Source organism: Opisthocomus hoazin, chromosome 10, assembly GCF_030867145.1.
Source record: "Opisthocomus hoazin isolate bOpiHoa1 chromosome 10, bOpiHoa1.hap1, whole genome shotgun sequence".
Taxonomy (NCBI): domain Eukaryota; kingdom Metazoa; phylum Chordata; class Aves; order Opisthocomiformes; family Opisthocomidae; genus Opisthocomus; species Opisthocomus hoazin.
Window position 1 is genome coordinate 12,828,897 of NC_134423.1, and position 20,695 is coordinate 12,849,591.

Here is a 20,695-nt window from a genome sequence, read left to right on the forward strand (position 1 = left end):
CTTGGCTTGCCCACATTGCAAACCAAGATTCTCTGTAAACGATTCAGCAGTAATAGCAGACTGGGACCGAAGAGCATGTGTGAAGTGAGTTTGAAGATCTTAGAACTTTAATAGCAAGAAATGCTGCAAATCAGGATGCAGGACAGCTGACCGTGGTATGACCATGCTTGACTATAAGAGACTGGTGTAGCAGAAAGTGCAACAGCCAGGCAGAAAGCATTTCCTAGCCACTGTTGTCGTTGTCCCCAGTTGCCACTACGTATTGAAATTGCCAGCCAGCATAAAAATAAGAGGCACAAAAAATCCAAAGATCTCTGAAGAAAGCCACTTACCTCTACATCTCTGCATGTCTGGCCATGTCTGTCTCATGCCATTAATTTGAAACTTGGGAAAAATAATTTTCTTTGTGCATATCTCCTTCTGTATCCCCTAAGGCAAATTAAAGATGGCTGGGAGGTTATTTATTTTCGGTAATAACATACACACTGCTTCCAGACTTCCTGCTATTGTGCGATTATCTAGATTAATTGACTAGGAAAGCTGCAGCATCATCTCGGGCCCTTAATAAGGAAGACCGCAACATGGATTTATACAGTATTAATGCATATTACTGTGTGACAGGGCCATGCTCTTAGAAGCATATGGACAAATCTCATTGCTGAGTGTCTACCAGCACCAACTGTACCTTAATATTAAGCGAAGGATTGCATGCTACCTTGCCTGTAGGGGCATGACACCTTGAGAGCAAGAAAGAGATAGTCGATGACATTTTTAGAAACCTCATTAGTGGATAACTTTGCTCATACTGAAGTCAGTTCCCAGCAGCCTCTGCTGAATGTTTCTGAGAATTGCTGGTGTGCTGCTGGTTTGTGACCCGGTCTGTACGTGTGTAATAGCTGGAATCTTAAATATGCTTTTTAGGTGCTTTAAAGTGTTATGTTCTTAACAGGGAGAGAGAATCTGTACAGAGAAGGCTTTTAAGGCATATTCTGCCCTTTTTGTTTTCCTGCTGAGAGTTTAACAATACGGTGTAGTTGCCTGACTATAGTGATACTGTTCTGCAGCAGCTCAGTCTGGTCCAAGGCCCAGGCTTAAGCTGAATGACTCTTACCATAGATAGATTTTGAGGATCTTTCAGATAAATCTATTTCTCCTAAAACTTTGTGGTGATTTTGACTGTAATGTGTCAGACAGATAGAGAAGCAGCATGTGTGTGTCCTTCTTCAGCAAACCAAACAGTTTCCTGTCATTGTAAATCCAGAGTCACTCTGTTGACTTCACTGCTGTTGTGATGATTGGTTTAAAGGAAGGCATAATTCTCACCATCGTATTCACTTGCTGTTGCCTTTTTTATGCTCTAGGGAGTTAGGTTTATTTGGTCCTCAAGAGATTAATAATACAATAATATGAACACCATGCTAATTCGTGTGACTGACTAGAAGAGCCACTACAGCTTTCTGAATGTTGCATCCTCAGGTTGAAGCAACCAAACCTGATAATCACTTTGCTCATTTACTGTGACAAGCCATCTTAATGCAAGTTGTTTATGATACCTCACAATATTATGGTAGCTGTCCTGTAGTATACCATGTAGAGCTGATGAAATCTTGGTAATGTGAATTGCCAGAGTACATTGGCATTTCTACATGTGAAACATTTGGAGGGGAGTGGAGCACCACTGTGTCAGACAGTGAGGCTCTTTTGAGAGACTCCTCAACAAAGTATGAGACCCAGGAAAATTTATAGTCCTCGCTCTGGGTGAGTTGTGGCAATGTTGTGTTATTGTGTATCTTTTACACTAATACGTGGGGAAAATCTTAAAAAATCCCAAACAAATAAATTAGGAACTGTGTTCAGACTGTGTGTGCCTTCAAAACCAAAATTGAATGTTGTTGTAAGGCCCACTGGATGATACTGAGGTGCCACTGAAGTGAAGATAAGCTTTTTGGAGATTGTTCTTCATGGAACAGTAGTTAAATGTTGTCATTGCTTACTTTAGAAATGAAATGGGTATTTCCAGGCACATGACTCCAAGCTTTATCAGTCATTTATGTACAACACAGGAGTCTACGGAGTGTGGACTAAACTCAAGTCCAGGCTCAGCGTAAGCTTGGCTCAGCAAGAAGTCTGAACTGAACATGTAGATCACAGCACAGTCTTCAGCTCCATTCTGATCCCAATGCTATCAGTGCTAGCTACTTCTAAGGAAGGGTCAGGCAGTGGGAGCAAGCCTGATGATTTTAACCCCAAAATGGCTTTATTGGCATATGAACTCTGAGACGTTCCAGGTCCTTGTTCTCTCTCTCTCTTTACCTAACGGTCGCTCTAGTAACTGCAAGTATGTCAGTCTCTTCTTGGGTGGCGTTGAAGTCCCCATCAGAGTTTTCAAGTGAGCATGTCCAGCCTTGTACCCAATTCCTGTCTGAGCCCTCTAAGCTAGAAGACAAGTATTGCTGTGATATTAAGTACTTAATTAGCAGCAGCTTGTGCACTCTGACTACATCAGGCAGACATGACAGTAGAGATGTATGAAGCACATCACTTGTGTTGACATGGACTCCCTGATCTACCCTGTAGCTGATCTCACATATCTCTGTCTTGTTGTCCAGGTTTTACTGGGATTTGACCATGCTGCTCCTAATGGTAGGAAACCTGATCATTATCCCTGTGGGCATCACTTTCTTCAAGGATGAAAACACTACGCCATGGATTGTCTTCAATGTGGTTTCGGACACATTCTTCCTCATCGACCTCGTCCTCAACTTCCGAACAGGCATTGTGGTGGAGGACAATACAGAGATCATCCTAGACCCACAGAGGATCAAGATGAAGTACCTAAAGAGCTGGTTTGTGGTGGATTTTATCTCCTCCATCCCAGTGGACTATATCTTCCTGATTGTTGAAACCCGCATTGATTCTGAGGTATACAAGACAGCCCGGGCACTGCGCATCGTGCGCTTCACTAAGATCCTCAGCCTCCTACGGCTTCTGCGGCTCTCCCGGCTCATCCGCTATATTCATCAGTGGGAGGAGGTGAGCATAGGCTGTGATGCACTTGCATCCTAAATCTTTTCTCCACTTATGCTGGTATTACACAAAAGTGCTTTCTTTGAATGCCTGTTCTCCTAATTTATCCCGATGTGAATGCTAAAGAACTGTGTCTTGAGTCTGATGTTTTGCTTTTAGCAGGTTCCCAAGAGGGCCTTCAGCATATTGTTACTTAGTCACTTGAGACTCTACTATCTGCTTCACAATGATAATATATATAATCTGTGGAGACGATGTGTGGGCCGGGAGGAGAGTAAATAGAGGTGGACCGACTGCAGGAAGTGTGTAGCTGTAGAGCTGCCTGTGAGGGAAGCAGCCAGACAGCGGGGTCTTGCCCCCTCAGAGCCCCAGAAGGTCCAGAAACAGCTCAGAGGAAGGGTCTAGAAACAGCTGATTTGCAGAACGCGTGGCATTTGTTTACCCAAGCATCTTTTCTTTTACATGCTGATCTCTTGAATAAATGGCTTGGTGATGTATTTATAAGCTTCTTGCTTTCTACATTCTCTGACGCTATGTTAAGGGGAGGAGGAAAGAAGAGCAATCTGCAGACAAATAGGGTCTGTTTAAAGACATAAAGGTCTGGTGAAAAGGAAGAGCCCCACTACCCCTGGACCCTGTGCCGTTCCCAGGGGAGTTGCAGTAGGCAGGGTGAGTTGTCAGCCCTAAAGCGAGTGAAGCCTTACAACCTTACAAGTAGCTTGAAAATGATTTATTTTTTCCTGTCTCTGTGCTCCCCAAAGCAGAGAGAAAGCTCCCTGCAGCTTTCTCCGCATGCCATGAGCGTATTTTCAGGACAAGGAAAGATGGTCAAGGCGATTTCATCTTCCCATACTTTCTCCTCTGCTTTGGAGCAGAACCTGATGTAGAGCATGATCTAATGCAGAGTGTGCTCCTGGGAATGTGAAGGGAAAGCAGCCATACAAGTCCTGGCTAGATTGCACTGAGCTGTCAGAACACTAATTTATGATAGAGCTGGACTGTTTCCTCCTCCCAGCATCATGTACTCAGAGGGAGAGCACTGGTGCATACTTTACAAATTTCAGGCTTCATCTTTGTGGTGTTACAATTTGTGAATGCTTCATTTACAGCAGAGCATAATGCCTTGAAAAAGTTTGGGGTGACATTGTGCAAGGTGCTGTACAGATGTAGAGGGAGTGACAGCTACAGCCCTGAAGAATTCACCAGTAGGCTAACTTGCTTCATAGCACAGGCAGGCAGGAAGTGCATAGAGAGATGGAGATAAATAAAGCGAAAGTGTCTTTCATTGTGTGAGTCAGTAAGAGAAAATGCAGAGCAATGAAATATCTCCAAGTATGTTGCCTTGTCCCTTGGTTGCATTGCTTCCCTGTCCTCTGATCCCAAAACGCTCAGGAAAAGTGAGTTGGTGGCTTAGGCTGCTGTTAAAGCAGCTCCTTCATACAGATTTATATGTAGCCACAGCAGTGGAGAGCTCTGTGCTTGCTTGTGTCTGCTCCTTGGCTTCCTTTGTGTAAGGTGGTTGAAGAGGATTTAAGTATATTTGCTGTTGATTGTACTGAATTTGTTTTAAAAAATAATGAAATTAAAGCAAATCAGCGCCCTTTCCCTGTCTTGCTTCTCATACAGTTTCACTGAGCAGCCATTTCTAGTTTCAGTCTTGTAATACAAATCGATGGGGCATTTTGCCCTTTTGCTGGCTGTCGTGGGTACCAGGGGCCAGCACAGCCAGGCGCTCACTGGATTGCCCCTGAAGAACAGACTCCCTGGAGTGATGCAGTGCTGCAAGTGGAAAGGACAGATGGTGTTGGATTGCAGTTTGAGACTGCAATGCAGACTCTGTTATGCATTGCAGAGCCCAGCAGAGCAAACATGATAGTCTTTTTTCAAACAGGGCTCAGCCCAAGCAGCAGTTTACCAGAGAGAGTATGATACTAGGAGGTTTTCCACCGTCTCGAATGGGAGAGGGAAGCAGAGAGAAGGGGCGATCCCTTGTCATTGGTGCAGTTCATGCTACAAAGCAACAAGGAGAAAAGGGAATAGAAGTGCTTCTTCATCTTTGCATGGGGGTAAATGGTTGTGCTCCCTGGAACCACACTGACCTTTCTTCTTCTTACTCTGAAGTTCCTACAGATGGTCCATCTCTGAAAGTTTGTGTTAATCTTTCCTCTCTGCAGAGATCAGCAGTGATGACCTGGAAGTGTTAATTCCTGTAAGATGGAGCAGTGTTAGACTAGACTTACTCTGGGTGTACACAAGGGCCAGGCTGCTGTGCAGACTGTAAGATAGAGGAGGACTGTTGGGGGAGTGGGCTGCTAAAGAATTCTGTTCCCCTTTGCTCGCCTGCACTACCCCACTCTGTGTCTCGTCTGCGAGGTAGTATCGTTCTCTTATAGGCTTTTTGCATACGACCAGATAAGCTAAAAATATCTTGTGAGTAGGGCATGCTGGTCCACTGGAGAAGGATATGTGTGCGACCTACAGGAATGTGTGTAGGGCAGGTCTGAGGCAGAGTTAATAGAGGTGGATGGACTAGTCAGAGAGAGAACGTGCTGCATTGTGTCTGGATCCCTGCTCACCCGTACCGAGCTTATGCTGTGACTTTTGATGGAGCAATTGCTGCTGCCATGGGAAGCCTAACTCCTTGCTTATAACTCCTGCTGAGACTCGGGGGCCTGCATGAGGAGGAAAGAGGGATCCAGTACACACAGAGATGTTAATCTACTTACTCTGCCTCCTAGATGAACATTACATCTGTGCACTAGCGTAACACAGAGTGAGTACAGGGATAAGTGGTCGCTTCCTGAGTTCACAGTGAGCCTCTCTGTTTCTTCCCCTGCAATTGTCCATGCTCTGCATGTATTTATCACTCACCCTGCAGGGAGGAGAGAGCAGCCTTCTCTAAGGCTGCAATGCTGTAACACAGCCAGCCACTCATCAGTTCCAGATCAATGCTAGTCATGAGTCTGTGGGCTCGAGAGCCGGTGGTTTGAAGTGCCTGCACCGTTCTGGCTCAGCAGCAAACTACACTGACGTCCTCCCCCAGATCTGAAACAAGTGCTTTGGGGACTACAGCTGGGCAAACACCTTAAAGAAAAAAAGAAAAGAAAAAAGAAAAAGAAAAGCAATTTAATGCACTCATGTTCACTGGAGTATGAAAGTAAGCTTAATTCCAAATGTAGCAGTTTCATTTGCATTATCCATTTTGCATGAGTGGTCCAACGAATGAATTTACCAGTAGGGCAGAATATAAATAGAGTCTTTTTGAAGTGTCTGCCGTATCTAGCCTGCAGTAGGAAGCTTGATTGCAATGTAGGAAGGCATACTCGTGCTGGCTTGAGCCTAGCTTGCCTGAATATCGTATTATAAACTTCAGTGTCTGGTAGTTACCAAGTCCATATGCAGAGATCCAGGATGGCTGGCATGGGCTGTGTCTGGAGCTGTACTGCCAGGGTTAGAACAAATATGAGTATTCCAGTCATGCCTTGGTCATACCCAGGGCAAGTCTCATCATCTCAGCCTTTGAACCACTCCAGCAGCTCTGCAGGGTATCTGGGTTGATCTGTGGTTCTTGACCATGTGAATATGGAGGTAAGCTGTTGCTCACAGAGTCAGGAGTTGGGCATTCACACTGTTGGCTCGGAGAAACTGTTCAGAGAAACCAGGCTCTGAATGTTAATGTCCTGCAAACCTTATCCCAAGGTCACCCAGGAGAGAGAATGAAAGCAGAATAATACCATGTAACCCATATACTCAGTCAAAATGAACCAATGCAGTTCAGAATGTTAGACAAAAAAAACTCTTTGGGTTTTCATAGGCAAAAATGATTGAATGTTTGTTTTTTTTTCTAAGAGCAATTTGCTGAGCTTTCCTATTTTATGTACAGCATCTACCCCTGTGTTTGTTGCCAGGATGCAGTAACCTATAGTTGAGATCAGACTGGTTTGACCTACAAACAAGGCACATTTATTGGGACAACAGTAAAATCCTACTCCTATAAATTGGTTTCCAAATAGCACATGGTTTAAGATAACCAAAATATTTTGATTTCAGATTCTATGTGAGGGATTATGATGGGAATGAAAGATTTTGATATATAAACTAACTGGTTTTGATATATATCACAGTGATAAGATTATCATGAGAGAATTTTGTCAGATTTTTGTCAAAAAAAAAGACAGGTTTCAATTTTTGCAGCTGAAACCTAAAGAAAGGACAATTTGGTGATTTTCAAACTATTACGGCAATGAAAACTTGAAAATTTTCTTAAACGCTGTCCTTTTCTTCCCTTGAGTTTCCATATTACATGGAAGTTTTAGAATGGAGGGAATGTGTCTTCTCAGGTCTGCTGCTGGCCACAGATTACATAATCTGAAAGATGACATCATTTTTAAGACGATTCAGAGATGTTCAGAAAATTGATTTGGAAGGTAGAGGGCCTATTTGAATCACAGAAACGTTGAATCATAGTTTGGAAAAGACCTCTAATTTCATCAAGTCCAGCCATTCACCCAACACCACCATGCCTACTAAACCATATTCCGAAGCGCCACAGCTACATGGTTTTTGAACACCTGCAGGGATGGTGACTCAACCGCCTCTCTGGGCAGCCTGGTCCAATGTCTGACCACTCTTTCAGTACAGAAGTTTTTCCAAATATCCAATCTAAACCTCCCCTGATGCAACTTGAGGCCATTGCCTCTTGTCCTATTGCTAGTTACCTGGGAGAAGAGACCAACACCCGCCTCGCTACAACCTCCTTTCAGGTAGTTGTAGAGAGCTATAAGGTCCCCGCTGAGCCTCCTCTTCTCCAGACTAAACGGCCCCAGCTCCTTCAGGTGCTCCTTGTAAGACGTGTAGAAGGACTAGGAGAGAGCTTCCGAAGACTATGAGAATATGGCTTCCAACTGATTTTCGTTTTGATTTGAACAGCTAATTCCCTTAGTTTCTTCTGACCTATTTGTAGCCTTCCTTAAATTAAATTAAAACAACGTGGCTAGTGGCCTGGGGGATGTAGTGTTAGGCCAAATCCATAACTGGATCCTGAGAGGGGAGGAGCTGGGCAAATGATTGTTCTCCAGTAGCGCAGCAGGGTCCCATTCCACAAGCGGTTCAAAATAGCTTAGCAGATTCTTTATTGATATGATTTGCAATTCTGTTGTGTTAAATAGCAAGGCAGACCCATGAGAGTAACTCATTAAAACCTCTGGCCACCCTGGAGTAAAATCAGACTCGGCGAACAATGGTAATGTGGCAGGGAGAGGGAGGATGGGCTGGATTTCTTCCTAAATTTCATTACCTCATTTCTGAAGGCAGCATTATCAAGCATTTGTCTTTAGTGTCGTTACAGGAGCTTATTAGAACCATAATACAAGTTACAGTAATTTGCATTCTCACTGCAGAGAGTGATCCAAAACTCGCATCTTTTGCTTTTAGAGAAAATCCTGGCTGCACTGAAATCGATGGCAAAAAGCTCTTGTTGACATATTAGAAGAAGGTTGTTCAAGATTTAAACACAGCCTTTTACATTGAACTGTTTTCACTTGTGCAGCACAACATCCTTGCAGAGGGAGGACAGACAGTGGAAGGAAACAGATGTACTGCGTTTTCCTTCACTTGCCTGTGGGCAGCTGGTGATCCATCCCCTGCCCTATGCCGTGTTACCTTTCAGGAGAAAGAAAACTAAAACATTTGTTTGCGGAGTTTGTCTTTAGCAGGAAGTTCTGCTGCTGTAATGCAAATTAAGCTTCCCACCTGGGCAAAGGGAATACAGTTTCAAAGGTAATACCATAAAAAATGTGTTATAATGAATTATAAGGAGCCAGGCAAATATTTGAATAGCTGCACAGCTTCAGAGGTTGTCATAAACAGGAAAAAAAAATTTATTTTTTTTACAGTCACCTTCTGGCAGTGCTTAATGTGTCTTCTGTCAACAAGATGGTATGATAGGGGGAATAGACGGCTTGAGCTGTTGGGATTAGGGCACAGAGCCATTTGTCTCTAGGTCAGTAGTTCGGATCCAGGTCGTAGCAAGTGAAAGTCATTTGCTGTCTTGTGGATGTTTTTTCTCTGATCTGTTCTTAGTAGGCAGGTGCCTCTGTGACAAAATCATCTGGGGGACTGGCCTTGATAAGCCACAGGCTCCCTGTAGCAGCAGCAATGGGGTTAAATTTCCCCACACATCTGAAGTGAAATCCCCTCTGACCAGGGTGTAAGGCGTGTTAAAAAGAGGGTCTTGCCTGTGCCCAGCCCCTGGTTCTGTGTGTCACAAGGGCCGTCAGTCTGGGCTTTTATGCTGGGATGGAATTATGAAGGTTTTGAAAAGAAATAGGCTGATCTCCTAATGATCTCTAATCACTGTGATAGCTGGTTGTTGCTCCAGCCTTTCATTTTCCTCTTCCCTCAGACTGCTCCTAGCCCACTCCTGACGTGTCCCTTCACTGGACACTGTGTTAAGTTTGCCTTTCTCCTGGGGAGCTCATGTCTCTGTATTTCTCTGCCAGCACCAGCTGCCTGTAGCTCAATGCCCATATCTTGCCAGCTGCCTGTCCTTTTTCTTCAGGCCATTGTTTTTGGAGGGGGATTTCTGGCAGGCTTTGTTATTGCTGTTGTGTTACAATAACAGAGGGTCCTCAAAGGAGAAATGCTGGAGTCTGGCATGAGGAGATTCCTCCTGCAATCAGTGTCATTTTCTAAGATTTATTACCATGGAGGCTTCACACTTTATTGATGATGCGTGCTCCAGCTGTAGCGATGTAGGGGCCCTGGGCATATTGACACAGCCAGCCGTGTTGCTGTCATATAGCATCACAGCATGCTTAGGGAGGGTGTTGTGACCTACATCAAGTACATTTGTAATAGGGGAAGGGGGTCTGGAGAACCCTGTACTCTCACTGCAAAGCTGAAGGAAAACTTCTGTGAGCCTTCTAAATCACAGAAAAATCCTGTGAGCTCAGGAACCAGCAAGGGCAGTGCCCACTTCCCTTAGATGTGTGGGAACAGGGATTTATACTTCAGTAGGGCTGTGTCCCATCAAAAAAGCACTGCGAAGGCCAGCCTGAAAGGGCTGTATGCTCGGTGGAGCTGGAATTTGTTATTGCTGTTGTGTTACAATAACAGAAGGTCCTCAAAGGAGAAGGTTGTGTATGTGAGCCAACCAGCCTGCACAGTGCTCCGCATAGCCTTGTGTCGATACATCGTACAGTCTATATGTGATGTGTAGAGTGCTGATGTTAGGAACAGCCGATACAGCTTTTGAAGAGGGAGATTCCTGTTACCATTTGTGTTGCTGATCCAGTGCCAAGTCTGTTTCTGTCTTTTAGCAGTATTGGAATCATGTTCTGCCAAACTCACCCAATACTTTGAGGCCAGTGTGTCTAAAGCACATTAGCCTTGGCAAGTGGTGCAAATTAATTGCTCCTCTTGTTGAAGCTTCTTCCAGGAAGGCACTATTGATTGCATTCATATCAAGTGAAAAACTTGAATGAGGTAGCTGAAGAGGACAGCATTTTGTCACCTCTCTTTTTGTATTTAGAGTTGGAAAGGAACAGGGTTGGAAAGGAATGTGCCAAATCTGTAAATTATGTGAATGAAGCAGGAGCTTCTCCCAAATAGGACCATGGAAAAAAAAATCAAGTTGGTTACTGGGGGAGTAAGAAAGGGGAATTTTGGAGTGTAAGAAGGAGCACAGCGGTGTGGAGTTGCTTTTTGTCAAGAGAGATTGAAGTCAGTTACTTCGTCTCCCTACAGAGCATCCTCATGTGCTCTGAGCCAGTCACTGGGCAAGGGGAAGTGCCAGATGGGGACCTGAACAACTGCTTCTGCTGGAGTTAGGGTGAAAGGGAGAGCAAAGCTGTGCTAGCAGGACGAGAAAAATACCCCACTCACAGGGATAATTAAGGGTTTGGATTCTGGAAAAGAATCTGTATATAAACAGCTCTTTGGATATCTGTGTGGTTTTATCTGTCTGGTTTGCTTTGCTTGTCTCCCCCCTCGAAGCTGGTGAGCACTCTGAGGCACCGCTGGACACCAGAGGAATCCATGGTAGTGGGTACCTACCTAGTCCGTTTTATTCTAGTAAGTGGATAGGGCTGGTGGGAGAGAACAACCGGTTATCAACACATCTCACTGTCTGTAGACACAACACCCTGTGGCAAGTGCTGTTGTGTTGTGGAGCTCAAGGCAGAGCAGAAGCCTGAATCCCTCTCCCAGACAAAGCTCACTAGGATGGAGTGCCTTCAGACCTCAGGCTCCAGCACCACTGCTAGATAATACTGTGAGTTGAAGAATTCATGCAGGTGTGTTGCCATGCAAAGTAGCTGAAGGCAAGATCTTGACTTTCCAAGGGCCAGCGCACTGAGGAAGGGGGATAGGGCAATGTCAGCCATGCAGAAAGGTCAGGACCCATCTTGCTGGCGGGGCTGCACAAGGGCTCAGCTGGCTGGAAGGGCCTGACCCTGGCCAAGACTGGCTGTGGAAAGAAGAAACGCTCTTCCACAGGGCAGCAAAACCTGAGGCCAAGCTTTGTCTCTGAGCAATTCTCACTTCCACTCTAGAGAAACAGTTGCCAGCCACAGCGCAAGACTCTCTGCAACACACTGTGTGTGGGGCAGCAGAGCTGGAAAGCCCTAGCCCTGAGAACGTGTGTTTTTCACCTTCTTTTCTTCTTGCCAGAAATAAGCTAATGCAATGCAAAACAGCCTTACTTTCCCCACTAGTTTGAGGTGAAAGGAAGAAGTCTTTCTCGGGAAGGACAGGCTTCACTTCTGAGCAAGGCACACAGAGGTGCGAAGGTTTAATGGGCAAGAGCCTTATTGATGAAGTTATTTTCTGAGCACTGCTGTGAAAAGAGCTGTTTCGAAGACAGTTTCAGGACATGCAATTATCCAGTTTGCCAGCTTAATGCATTCAACTTAACCTCATTTTTATGAAGCAGAAATCAATGTGGTAACTTTTTTCAGAGCTGAGAGATGACATTTTATTCTTCCTTCACTCATAAGAATGCATATTTTTAAGCTTCCACTTCTACTTTAACTCCTCCCTCTCCCAGTTTTGATTAAGGACGAATACCCCAAGGGCTAGAGGAAAGGGTGAGGCAATTTCCACATTCCTAGAGTCACATTAGAATGGAAGATGTTTCTGAAATCTCTGCAGTACATGGCAAAATTTTCCTTATTGCCTTCTTGGAAAATGACTTGGAAGTACATCTATGACTTCAAGAACCTTTTTATTAATTTCATTCCAGCACCACTTCACCAGGGAATAATTCTAATGTGGTGTTGATGGTGCTGATCTTCACCTCAGTTTTTTGCTCCAAGGAACAATTCCCATGTTGTCTGCTCTTCCAGCATCTGTCACCTTCTCTACTTCCACATGGTCAGGGACATTTTGGTTACTATTCCTACCTTGTGTCTTCTCCCCTTTCTAAGCAAGAAGTCCTGCAGAACAGCAGCTGTCAGAGCTGTGAGCTGGATAATGTCTGTCCAGAAGTTCCTTAACAAAACTGTGCCATGAAATTGAAGAGAGTAGGGTAATTGCCCTGCTTTTGATTAATATACCACCTCTCCTACCCCTGGCACTTCCTTCAGTGGATTGCACCACTCGTATGCTATTTTAGTCTAGAGACACATGCAAAATCCTTGCAGACTAAGGAAAAAACAGGAAAAATCTTTAACCCAGGCTTACTGTGCTGCCACTTTACCCATCGTGATTCTCTTGTGTTCAAGAATGTAAAAGTACTTTAAATTTTTCTGTTCTTGTAGGTAAATATGAGTGGTACCTCTCCCCCTCCCCCTGATCAGTGTCCTGTGACTGGGGTTTTTTATCACAGAAACTGAGAGGAACATTGCATTGGGGCCCCTTGTTTCAAGCTTTTTATAGCGGGGCGATGGCACAACGGTCCCAAAGAGCAGAGCAGTCCAAGCCCGCCCCACGGCTCCCTGAGCTGCTCAGGGCATGACTCAGCAGTGCTGCTGTTGGATGCGCTGCAGCATCGGAGGGATGGGAGGTGGCAGCCGGCCATGCGCTGTGCGGTGCTGAGCTGGGTCAGCTGCAGAGGAGCCCGGACCATGCCGCACTCTCAGTTCTTACCTCAGTGATTGTCTGCAAGATCTGGTTGGTCAAGGGCAGAATGTAAGGGTGTATGTGTATATACAGGGGGAAAGGGGAGCAGACGCCGTGGACTTTGGCTTTTTAATCTAAAGACAAAATTATTTTCCCTGACAGTGTAAAATTGTGATGGTGGCCCTATCTACCTTGGCAGAGCCATGCAGCAGGCAGTTTCCCGCTGGTGGTTGTATCTTTGCCATTTGCTCATCCAGTATTTATGAGGGAGAAGCCAGAAATGAGGGAGGGCCTGATCATGGGAAACATTCTGCCTTCCGTGACAGCTGGAAAAAGAAAGTGAGAGATGTGATTTGAAAACAGAAACACCAGAATTCTTCTAGCTTCCTTCTGGGCTTATCCTCAAGCCACATGCCTGTAGTCCTGCAACGTTCCTTTCTATAAGATGAAGGTAATAATGTAGTCACCTCACAGATCTTAACAGCTGCGGTATATTCAAGCTTCTGTGGTGCCATTCGGCCTGGGATCTGCTCTGACATAGACCCTGAGCAGTCCCATTGAGATATGGCAGAAACATACACTTCTCTGCTAAGTACCCTTTGGCGGGTCCTGCCCCTGGGGCTGGGGGGATGCTGTTGCTACTCTTCTCTAGAAAGAGAGCCCAATGTGGTACGTATATATCTTTATCTTAGGACACCTTACTGTCTCACATGGCTTTTCATTATTCTGTGATGTGTCAAGTATCCTCTCCTTTGACCTGCTGACTTGGGGTCATCAAGGTAGGTGAGCACAGAAGAGAATGGTATCATGGTTACTCTGTATCTTTGATCACTGAGGGTTAGGAAAGAAGGAGAAGGTTGCAGAGTGTGTTTCTCAAGTTTAGATCAAGCCAGGATAGATCGTCAGTGGTCTATGCAGTGTGCAAGTGTATTTGGAGTAGAAGGAGATGGGCCTGAGGTGAAGTCTTGAGGTAGGGAGTTAGTCAAGTGTGGGCCAGGAGCTGAAGATGACTGAGGACAAATTGGGAAGGAAGTGACTTTGTGCGATGCTAGTGGAGGAGAGAGCAGCAGCACTGGACAGCAAGCTCAGAGAGGGGAAGTCACCCTGCAAAACGCTGGCTGGTGCTGGGGTGTGCACAGAGCCATACCCTGGGGAGCAGGGAGCAGCTGGGTGTCTGCCCTCGCATAGCATCACGTTAGGTCTGGCTCTGCTCTTGGGTGGTGGAGACTGTGGAGTGTGAACTTTGAGAGAACCTCTCTCTGCACTAGCAGTGACAAGCAATCAAATAAGCAGCAGCACTGCTTCCTTGTAAACACTGGGAAGAAACTGTGAGGATAATGTCCCTTAAAGCATCTGACAGGCCTGCTCTTCCTCAAGTCCCTGGAGAGGGTGGAGAACTTTTAAGACGTAGCAGCTGTGTTTGTTTTTTGTTTTTTTTTCATTTATATGGGTTTTTTTTTCACTCAGCAAACTGCCGGGTGTTAATTCCTCTTGATTTGCTGTGTCTCGGTGCAGCCCAGTTTGGAGAGGCTGTCCCTGGAATAGGGTTGATTAGACTCCTCTCCACTATGCATCACCCAAACATCCACTAATTCCACTTTATCCCAACAGTGTGCCTGGCTTTTCTGATGCTACAAATAATTAAGTTGAAACTGTGTAGTTAATTATACAAACTTGGTGACCTATTGGTGAATTATACAAACCTCTGTCAGGGCCCAGCAGTGATCGCCAATGAAAGGTCCTGAACAGATAAATAACTTTTCGTCATCCTGTCATCACCACCGCCCAAAACTAGTCCCATCTATTAGGCCCAGCTCTAACTGATTTCTGCAAGTAGCTGGGTGTACCTAGGGGAGACGAGACATGTCAATGTGACCATATCACTGAAAAAACTCCTCCCTTTCAGTGATAAAGGGATGCAACACCACCACCCCCTCACCAAAATTCACCATACTTGTAAATCTTCCCGGAAAAATGCAAGTGATAGGTCAGGGGAATTGTGTCTCCGCTACACTGGGAAGTTGTTATAACACATCACAGAGGTCAGAAAAGCTTGGTAGCAGCCCTGACAAATGGCTGGCAGAGCTGCATTGTGGCCCTTACCTGCCCTTACGTGCCGCAGGGATATCCAAAAAGACCATCTAGAGAAAGCCTAGCCAACTGCATGCCTCCCGGGGGCTCCCTGCAGGCTGGCAATATCCCCTGCATCTGGAGGAGGATATTCTTCTGATGGGTTTGTGTAAATGTGGTGTAATGCTCTGATGAATTTTGGGTATCACATGAGCCCAGAACTTCTTCACTCTTCGTGTATCTCCATCCCTGCCTTGTGCTGGAGCAGCCACGGGAAGTGCAAAGTGGAACCACAAACAAATCATGGAGAGCTTGTGCCGTGATCACTTTCCTCTCTATTTCCATATTACTCTTTCATGCATAGAAAGGATAAAAAGGGCTGTCGTTTGCATACAGGTGCAGAGAGGAAAAAAAAAGTGTGATTCAGGTTGGTTGTGCCTTCTCCAGCAGGCTCTTCCCCTTCCCCACAGGCCTGGCCTGCGGTCCAGCCTTGCTCCTCTGTGCTCTGTGCACTTCCACAAAGGTCTGTTCCCTGCCACGATGCGCAGGCATCTTACCAGCTGCCTTTCTCAGCTGGTAAATCACTTCAAGCTTGTAGGTATGAGGAAGGGCAGAGAGGAACTTTTCTCTTTAGCTCTCTGCCCTGCAGACGTGAAAGACACGTTTGCGTTTTGTCCTGAGCATAAGGCAGACCCAGTCCAACTCTGGAATGTGAAAGAAGTATGGAGGAAGGCCAGCAGGGCGGGAGGAAAGCAGAATGAAGAGGACTGCTGAGAAATGAGACAGTAGAAATGAGAGATGGGGAAGGCCTGCCGCATCATCTAGTCTGTCCTGGCACAGAATTGTTTGTTTGATCTTCAGGGGCAGTTGTCAGATAAGTTTTAAATGTGTCAAGTAGCAGTACCTTGTCACTTTTTCTGAGATATTAGTCTTGCAGCATTGTCTTGTATATTGTGCATGGGGTTACTTACTTTCCAATGCAGTAGATTCCTGTGCTTGGCCAGAGTGTGACTGTGGTTTGACCCCCAGGAAACAAGTGGGCCAGACAGTGGAGAGCTGGTCTTTGCTGTTGCCAGGGGGAAGAGATTGGCTTCTTCCGCATGGAAAGCAAAAGGAGACATCTCTCTCATCTCCACTGTGAGGGAGAGGGGTGAGCATGTAGCAGTGAGCAGATAGCAGCTCTGTCCTGCTTTGCTGCCTTCCACAGTGCTTCCCATGGGTGCATGTGGGTAGGGTGCAGCTATGCTTCAGGGGAACTTGAGGAATTGTTTGTGGAGCTTTACTTATGACCCATGACAATAATGTTGCTAGAGATGAGATGCGAACACATGATGCCGCTGCTTCTCATATACAGATTTTTGCCCCTCTCTTTGCCCTCTTCAAGGTCATTTTAGCAGCTGGCGGGGAAGGAATAACGTAGCCCATTTTAGGAATATGGAAAAAACCCTTCAGTTTCTATCCGGGCTCATTGTGAGCACTGGGAATGCAGACGATGAGGTCTGGAGCCAGGCTGGAACCTGTTCCTCTGGCCTTTACCCTCTCCCTCCTCCCTCCTTCCCGAGGCACAGCATGCCGCAGGCTTCTACAGGAGATGATTCCTTTAAAAGGAACCTTATCGCAAAGCACTCTCTCCTTATCTGCAGCATTCAGATGTGGATGTGCTGCACAGAGTGCTGACTGGGGACCTGCAGCAGCTGGCAGCAGCTTTCCATCTGCTGCTGAAAAGAGGAAGCTCTCTGGACTTCCCTCCCAGCCTGTCTGCAGCGGTGCATCCACTAAACCAGCCATGTACGGTCATGGGAGAGGCATCCCTCCTCCTTTTAAAGATTCGCCAGCATTGCAGAAAAATGCATATGTATCTCTGCCGACTTTGCTTTAGTCTGGGTATCGGTAGCACCACGGAGGGGGGACCTTGCATGTCAGAGCAGGATCATACCCCTCACTGAACACCCCCAGGCCTTGGCAAGATTTGCATAGCCCCTGTGGAGGCTTGTGCTGCTTCATCTTCCCTGCTCTTTGTATTCAAGCAAACCTGCTACTGTGGGCAACAAACGCAGTGCGGCAGGCTTCTGAGGGTGAAAGCTTTGGCCTGCTCTGCCATTTCCTTGCCCAATAAATGTTGCCCCAGCCTGAGCAATTGCCGGCCGCAGGATGTGCTGCTCTTTTCAGCCTTTCCTTCCTACCTCTGCAGCCTTTGGCAGGTAGCAGCAGATGGAGGGGAAGCAGCCTCAGAGCCCAGCGTCTGACCCTGATCAACTAATGGGGGTAAGGGAGGGGAGAAGAGCCAGTGCTACAATCAGTCATTTGAGTAAAGCAGTGCCTGTTTTGATGAGCTACCAATTTTTCTGGTCATTTGGAGGAAAAGTTGCCTGCATGTGTTCACTCCTTCCTGGGGGTGATATGAGTTGTAGGACACCACCCCAAAACTTACTGTACTGATTTGGAAGAAGAGAGAAACTATTCTGTGGAGACATCTTTCAAATAGATGAGGGGGAAAAGGGTATGTCCACAGTGATTGGAGTGAAAAGACCAGACTAAAAGGGATGGAGAATATTCTGTTCCAGACAAGGCATTTCCTCAGCATGAGGGCTGGGCATCAACACCCCACACAGTGGCTTCTTGCTCCCATCACTTGTTTGCAGGTGGTCCAGAGCTTACCCCACCTGACAGCGAACAGCCAGCTCCTGGCCTCTGAGGCTGGCAGTTCAGTGCACTGTGGGCTGCTTTTTGGAGCCAGGAAGGTGGGAATGTTGCACTGATGTGCCAGCTTAATTGACAGCTGGCACAGAAAAGGAGACGTACTGATGAAGGAGAGACAGCTGCCAACTCCAGACTCCAGCACTGGCATCAGAGAAGTGGCAGGAGAAAGGGCCGGGAGCAAGCTGGGGTGGCAGTAGGGAAATGAGCCTGGGACGTAACCATGTGAAGAGGGTTAGTGCATAACTCTGTTTTGAAAGCCTAGGACATGTGGCAGACCAGGTGGCTGGCTGGGAGGCTTGACTGTGAGGACAGCGGAGTGCTCGGAGTCCTTGGTCCGGAGTCTCCTGGGAGCCAGACAGCCAGCTGGGCACTTTTCTTCTTACTGCTGGAAAGACCCAAAGCCAGGTGCGTAGGGCTAAGCTCCCCGCAGTTGGTGGTTACAGGAGAGCACTGTCAGCCAGTTCACAGGCTGACCAGGGAGAGATCTTGATTCCTGGAGCGGTGGCAGCTGGAGGTCATCTGTGGTCATCAGTTCTAGTGGAGACATCCTTTCATCTTGCGACCGTGTGTATATTTGTGTGTACGGGGCTGACAACTTAGCAAAGCCCAGCTGGCTTGCTGGAGGGTGACGGGACATACTGGCCAAACGCTTGTCTTTGTGGCTGGCCCAGCCTGTCCATGGCTGTCACTGCTGGTCTTCCCTTTATGTCTTTTGCCATGATAAGGATTTGCCAGGTCACCTTGGGTGTACTGAATCATAGCGAGGATATGCTGGGTTGGGCAGCTCCAGCTGCAATCGCAGCTGCTCACACAACCCTCCTGTACTCCATATCAAGCCTGGTTTCTGATGCCCTAAATGATGTGGCTTCCCACCTTTCCTTGAAGAAGGTAATCCTGCTGAAGGAGCCTTACAATCAGTATTTTCCCCTGATGTTCAATTTAGGATTTTACCTAGTTGCATGCCAATACATTCTACTCCATGCCCCTCACCCACTCCCTAATGATCCTCAGCACTTCCCTCCTCGCCTCCCTCTTGACATCCAGTGGATCTGAAGAACAAACAATCACCAAATTCTTTCTCATTAGTCTTGTCAAAAGTGTTTGCATCCTGCATGATATTTCATCTACAGAGGAGAGATGGGATCTGTAATAAAATCCTAATGTTCAGATCGTTTCTTGTCTCTGTGGTAGGGAGAGTTATGTAGCTCAGACTCAAATACCAATCATTTGTTAAAAGTTTGGACACCAGTCTAATCCTTCCAGAGACTGAGGTGCCTGGGGTTTTAGGAAGATCCAAACTAATAACTGGGGTATCAGACATCTGTTCCTGACTCCCTTCCACTTTCGGTCTTCCCACTGGGGGCTGTGAAATATTTGATCCATCAGATTATTTTGTTTACTGCTCTTTGGAGTGCCCACACCCATCTGTGTGCTTCAGAGAAAGTTCTGTTGAGGAAGTCGCAACTTCGTACGTGGTCACAAAGAGAAACTTCACTGCAATTCCCATGTCTCACTAGCTGCCCACCATGTGCACAAAATTCTGAAATACGGAGGTGCAGTGAACCCAACAGATGTTCTTGTAAGTTTAGTGAAAGGAGGTGAAGTCTTCCGTTTTGTGAGACTTCTTCAACTGTATTGGACATCAAACTGGGAGGTCAGCCCCCATGGTTTTGAATTTGTGCTAAGCCCTAAACTAGTGGACCAGGCTCATATCTGGGTTCTCCCATTCAGGCTTTGAAATCTGAAGAGGCCAAGTTTGGTGCTGTGCGTTTGCTTCATCCCATGCTCAGTTTAACGTTGTCTTTTTGAGGCATCCCAACACCCTTTCTCAGACTGCTGGGATGACAGCAGTCTGAGAAGGGGTCAAGTTTGCCTGAAATTGGGTTTCAAAACAGCATTTCTTACACTGTGTTGCTCTATCAGAGCTCCTTGTCTGCAGCTTAACTCTCTATTCACTTTGTGGAGGGGAAAGCACCATATACACAAAGAAGGAAAGCAATAGTATTATTTAAAAGAGAGTAGTCCTAGTGCTAAAGCTTTCTGAAGTGAGTACTTTATTATTGTCTAGGAAGAATGTCCCTACTGCTCTGCTGGTTCTCCTTGCCTCATCCCATATGTGGCAGCTGCTCCTGGTTTCTACATCCCCTGCCTGACATGCTTGTGTCCTGATTCACATTTCTTGCTCTGTACCAAAGCTTTACAGGGTCAGGGATCTGGCTTCATTTATAATCACTGCTGACACTTAATAATATTTCTGCCTTAGGTTAGAAGTGCTCACAGAAAAGACACTCATTACAGTAAATGCAAACCACTGAAGCACTGCACTGGTCCCTTCGCCATCCCTTCTTACAGCATGGCTTGCTCTCTAGGCAGAAATCTAGTCCTGTGTTGCAGTTTTATCACTCTACTAGTACTCCTTTTGGGGGGAGAAAACGCAACATCAGTCTTTCTCGTCTCCTGACGTCACTTCAGCATGGATTTGAACCATTTCTTGAGTCCCAGCTTGTCTAGTATCTGCCCTGCATGTGTACAAGCACAGACTACACCATAGTCTTGCTTCTTCCAAGGTGGAGGGCCTGAGTATTTCATGCTCTTTTGCATAGCTCTCAGTCATGTGGTCTGGAGAGATCAAGCATGACTGAGGCTGAACATCATCCAGGAGCAGATATCATGAGATACTACTCAGCCCTCCTAAATCCACTGTCGATCCTTTGAACCGGTGCTACAGGTACAGCCACTGCTGGGGATGGCAGAGTGTATTCCACAAGGCTGGCTCCACGTACCCATTGCTTGCTTGGAGTCCATTCTGACTTTCCAGCATAGGTACAGCCTCTGTGTA

General features: G+C 46.2%; 1 protein-coding gene across 2 annotated transcripts in view; it reads left to right on the forward strand.

Annotated features, from left to right (window-relative positions):
- Positions 1-20,695, forward strand: part of HCN4 (hyperpolarization activated cyclic nucleotide gated potassium channel 4) — a 111,374-nt gene that overhangs the window by 27,242 nt on the left and 63,437 nt on the right. For both annotated transcript variants that reach the window (XM_009935898.2, XM_075432132.1), the window contains exon 2: positions 2,610-3,033. In XM_009935898.2, the coding sequence (XP_009934200.2) occupies positions 2,610-3,033 (424 nt within the window). The remainder of the gene's footprint in view (positions 1-2,609; positions 3,034-20,695) is intronic.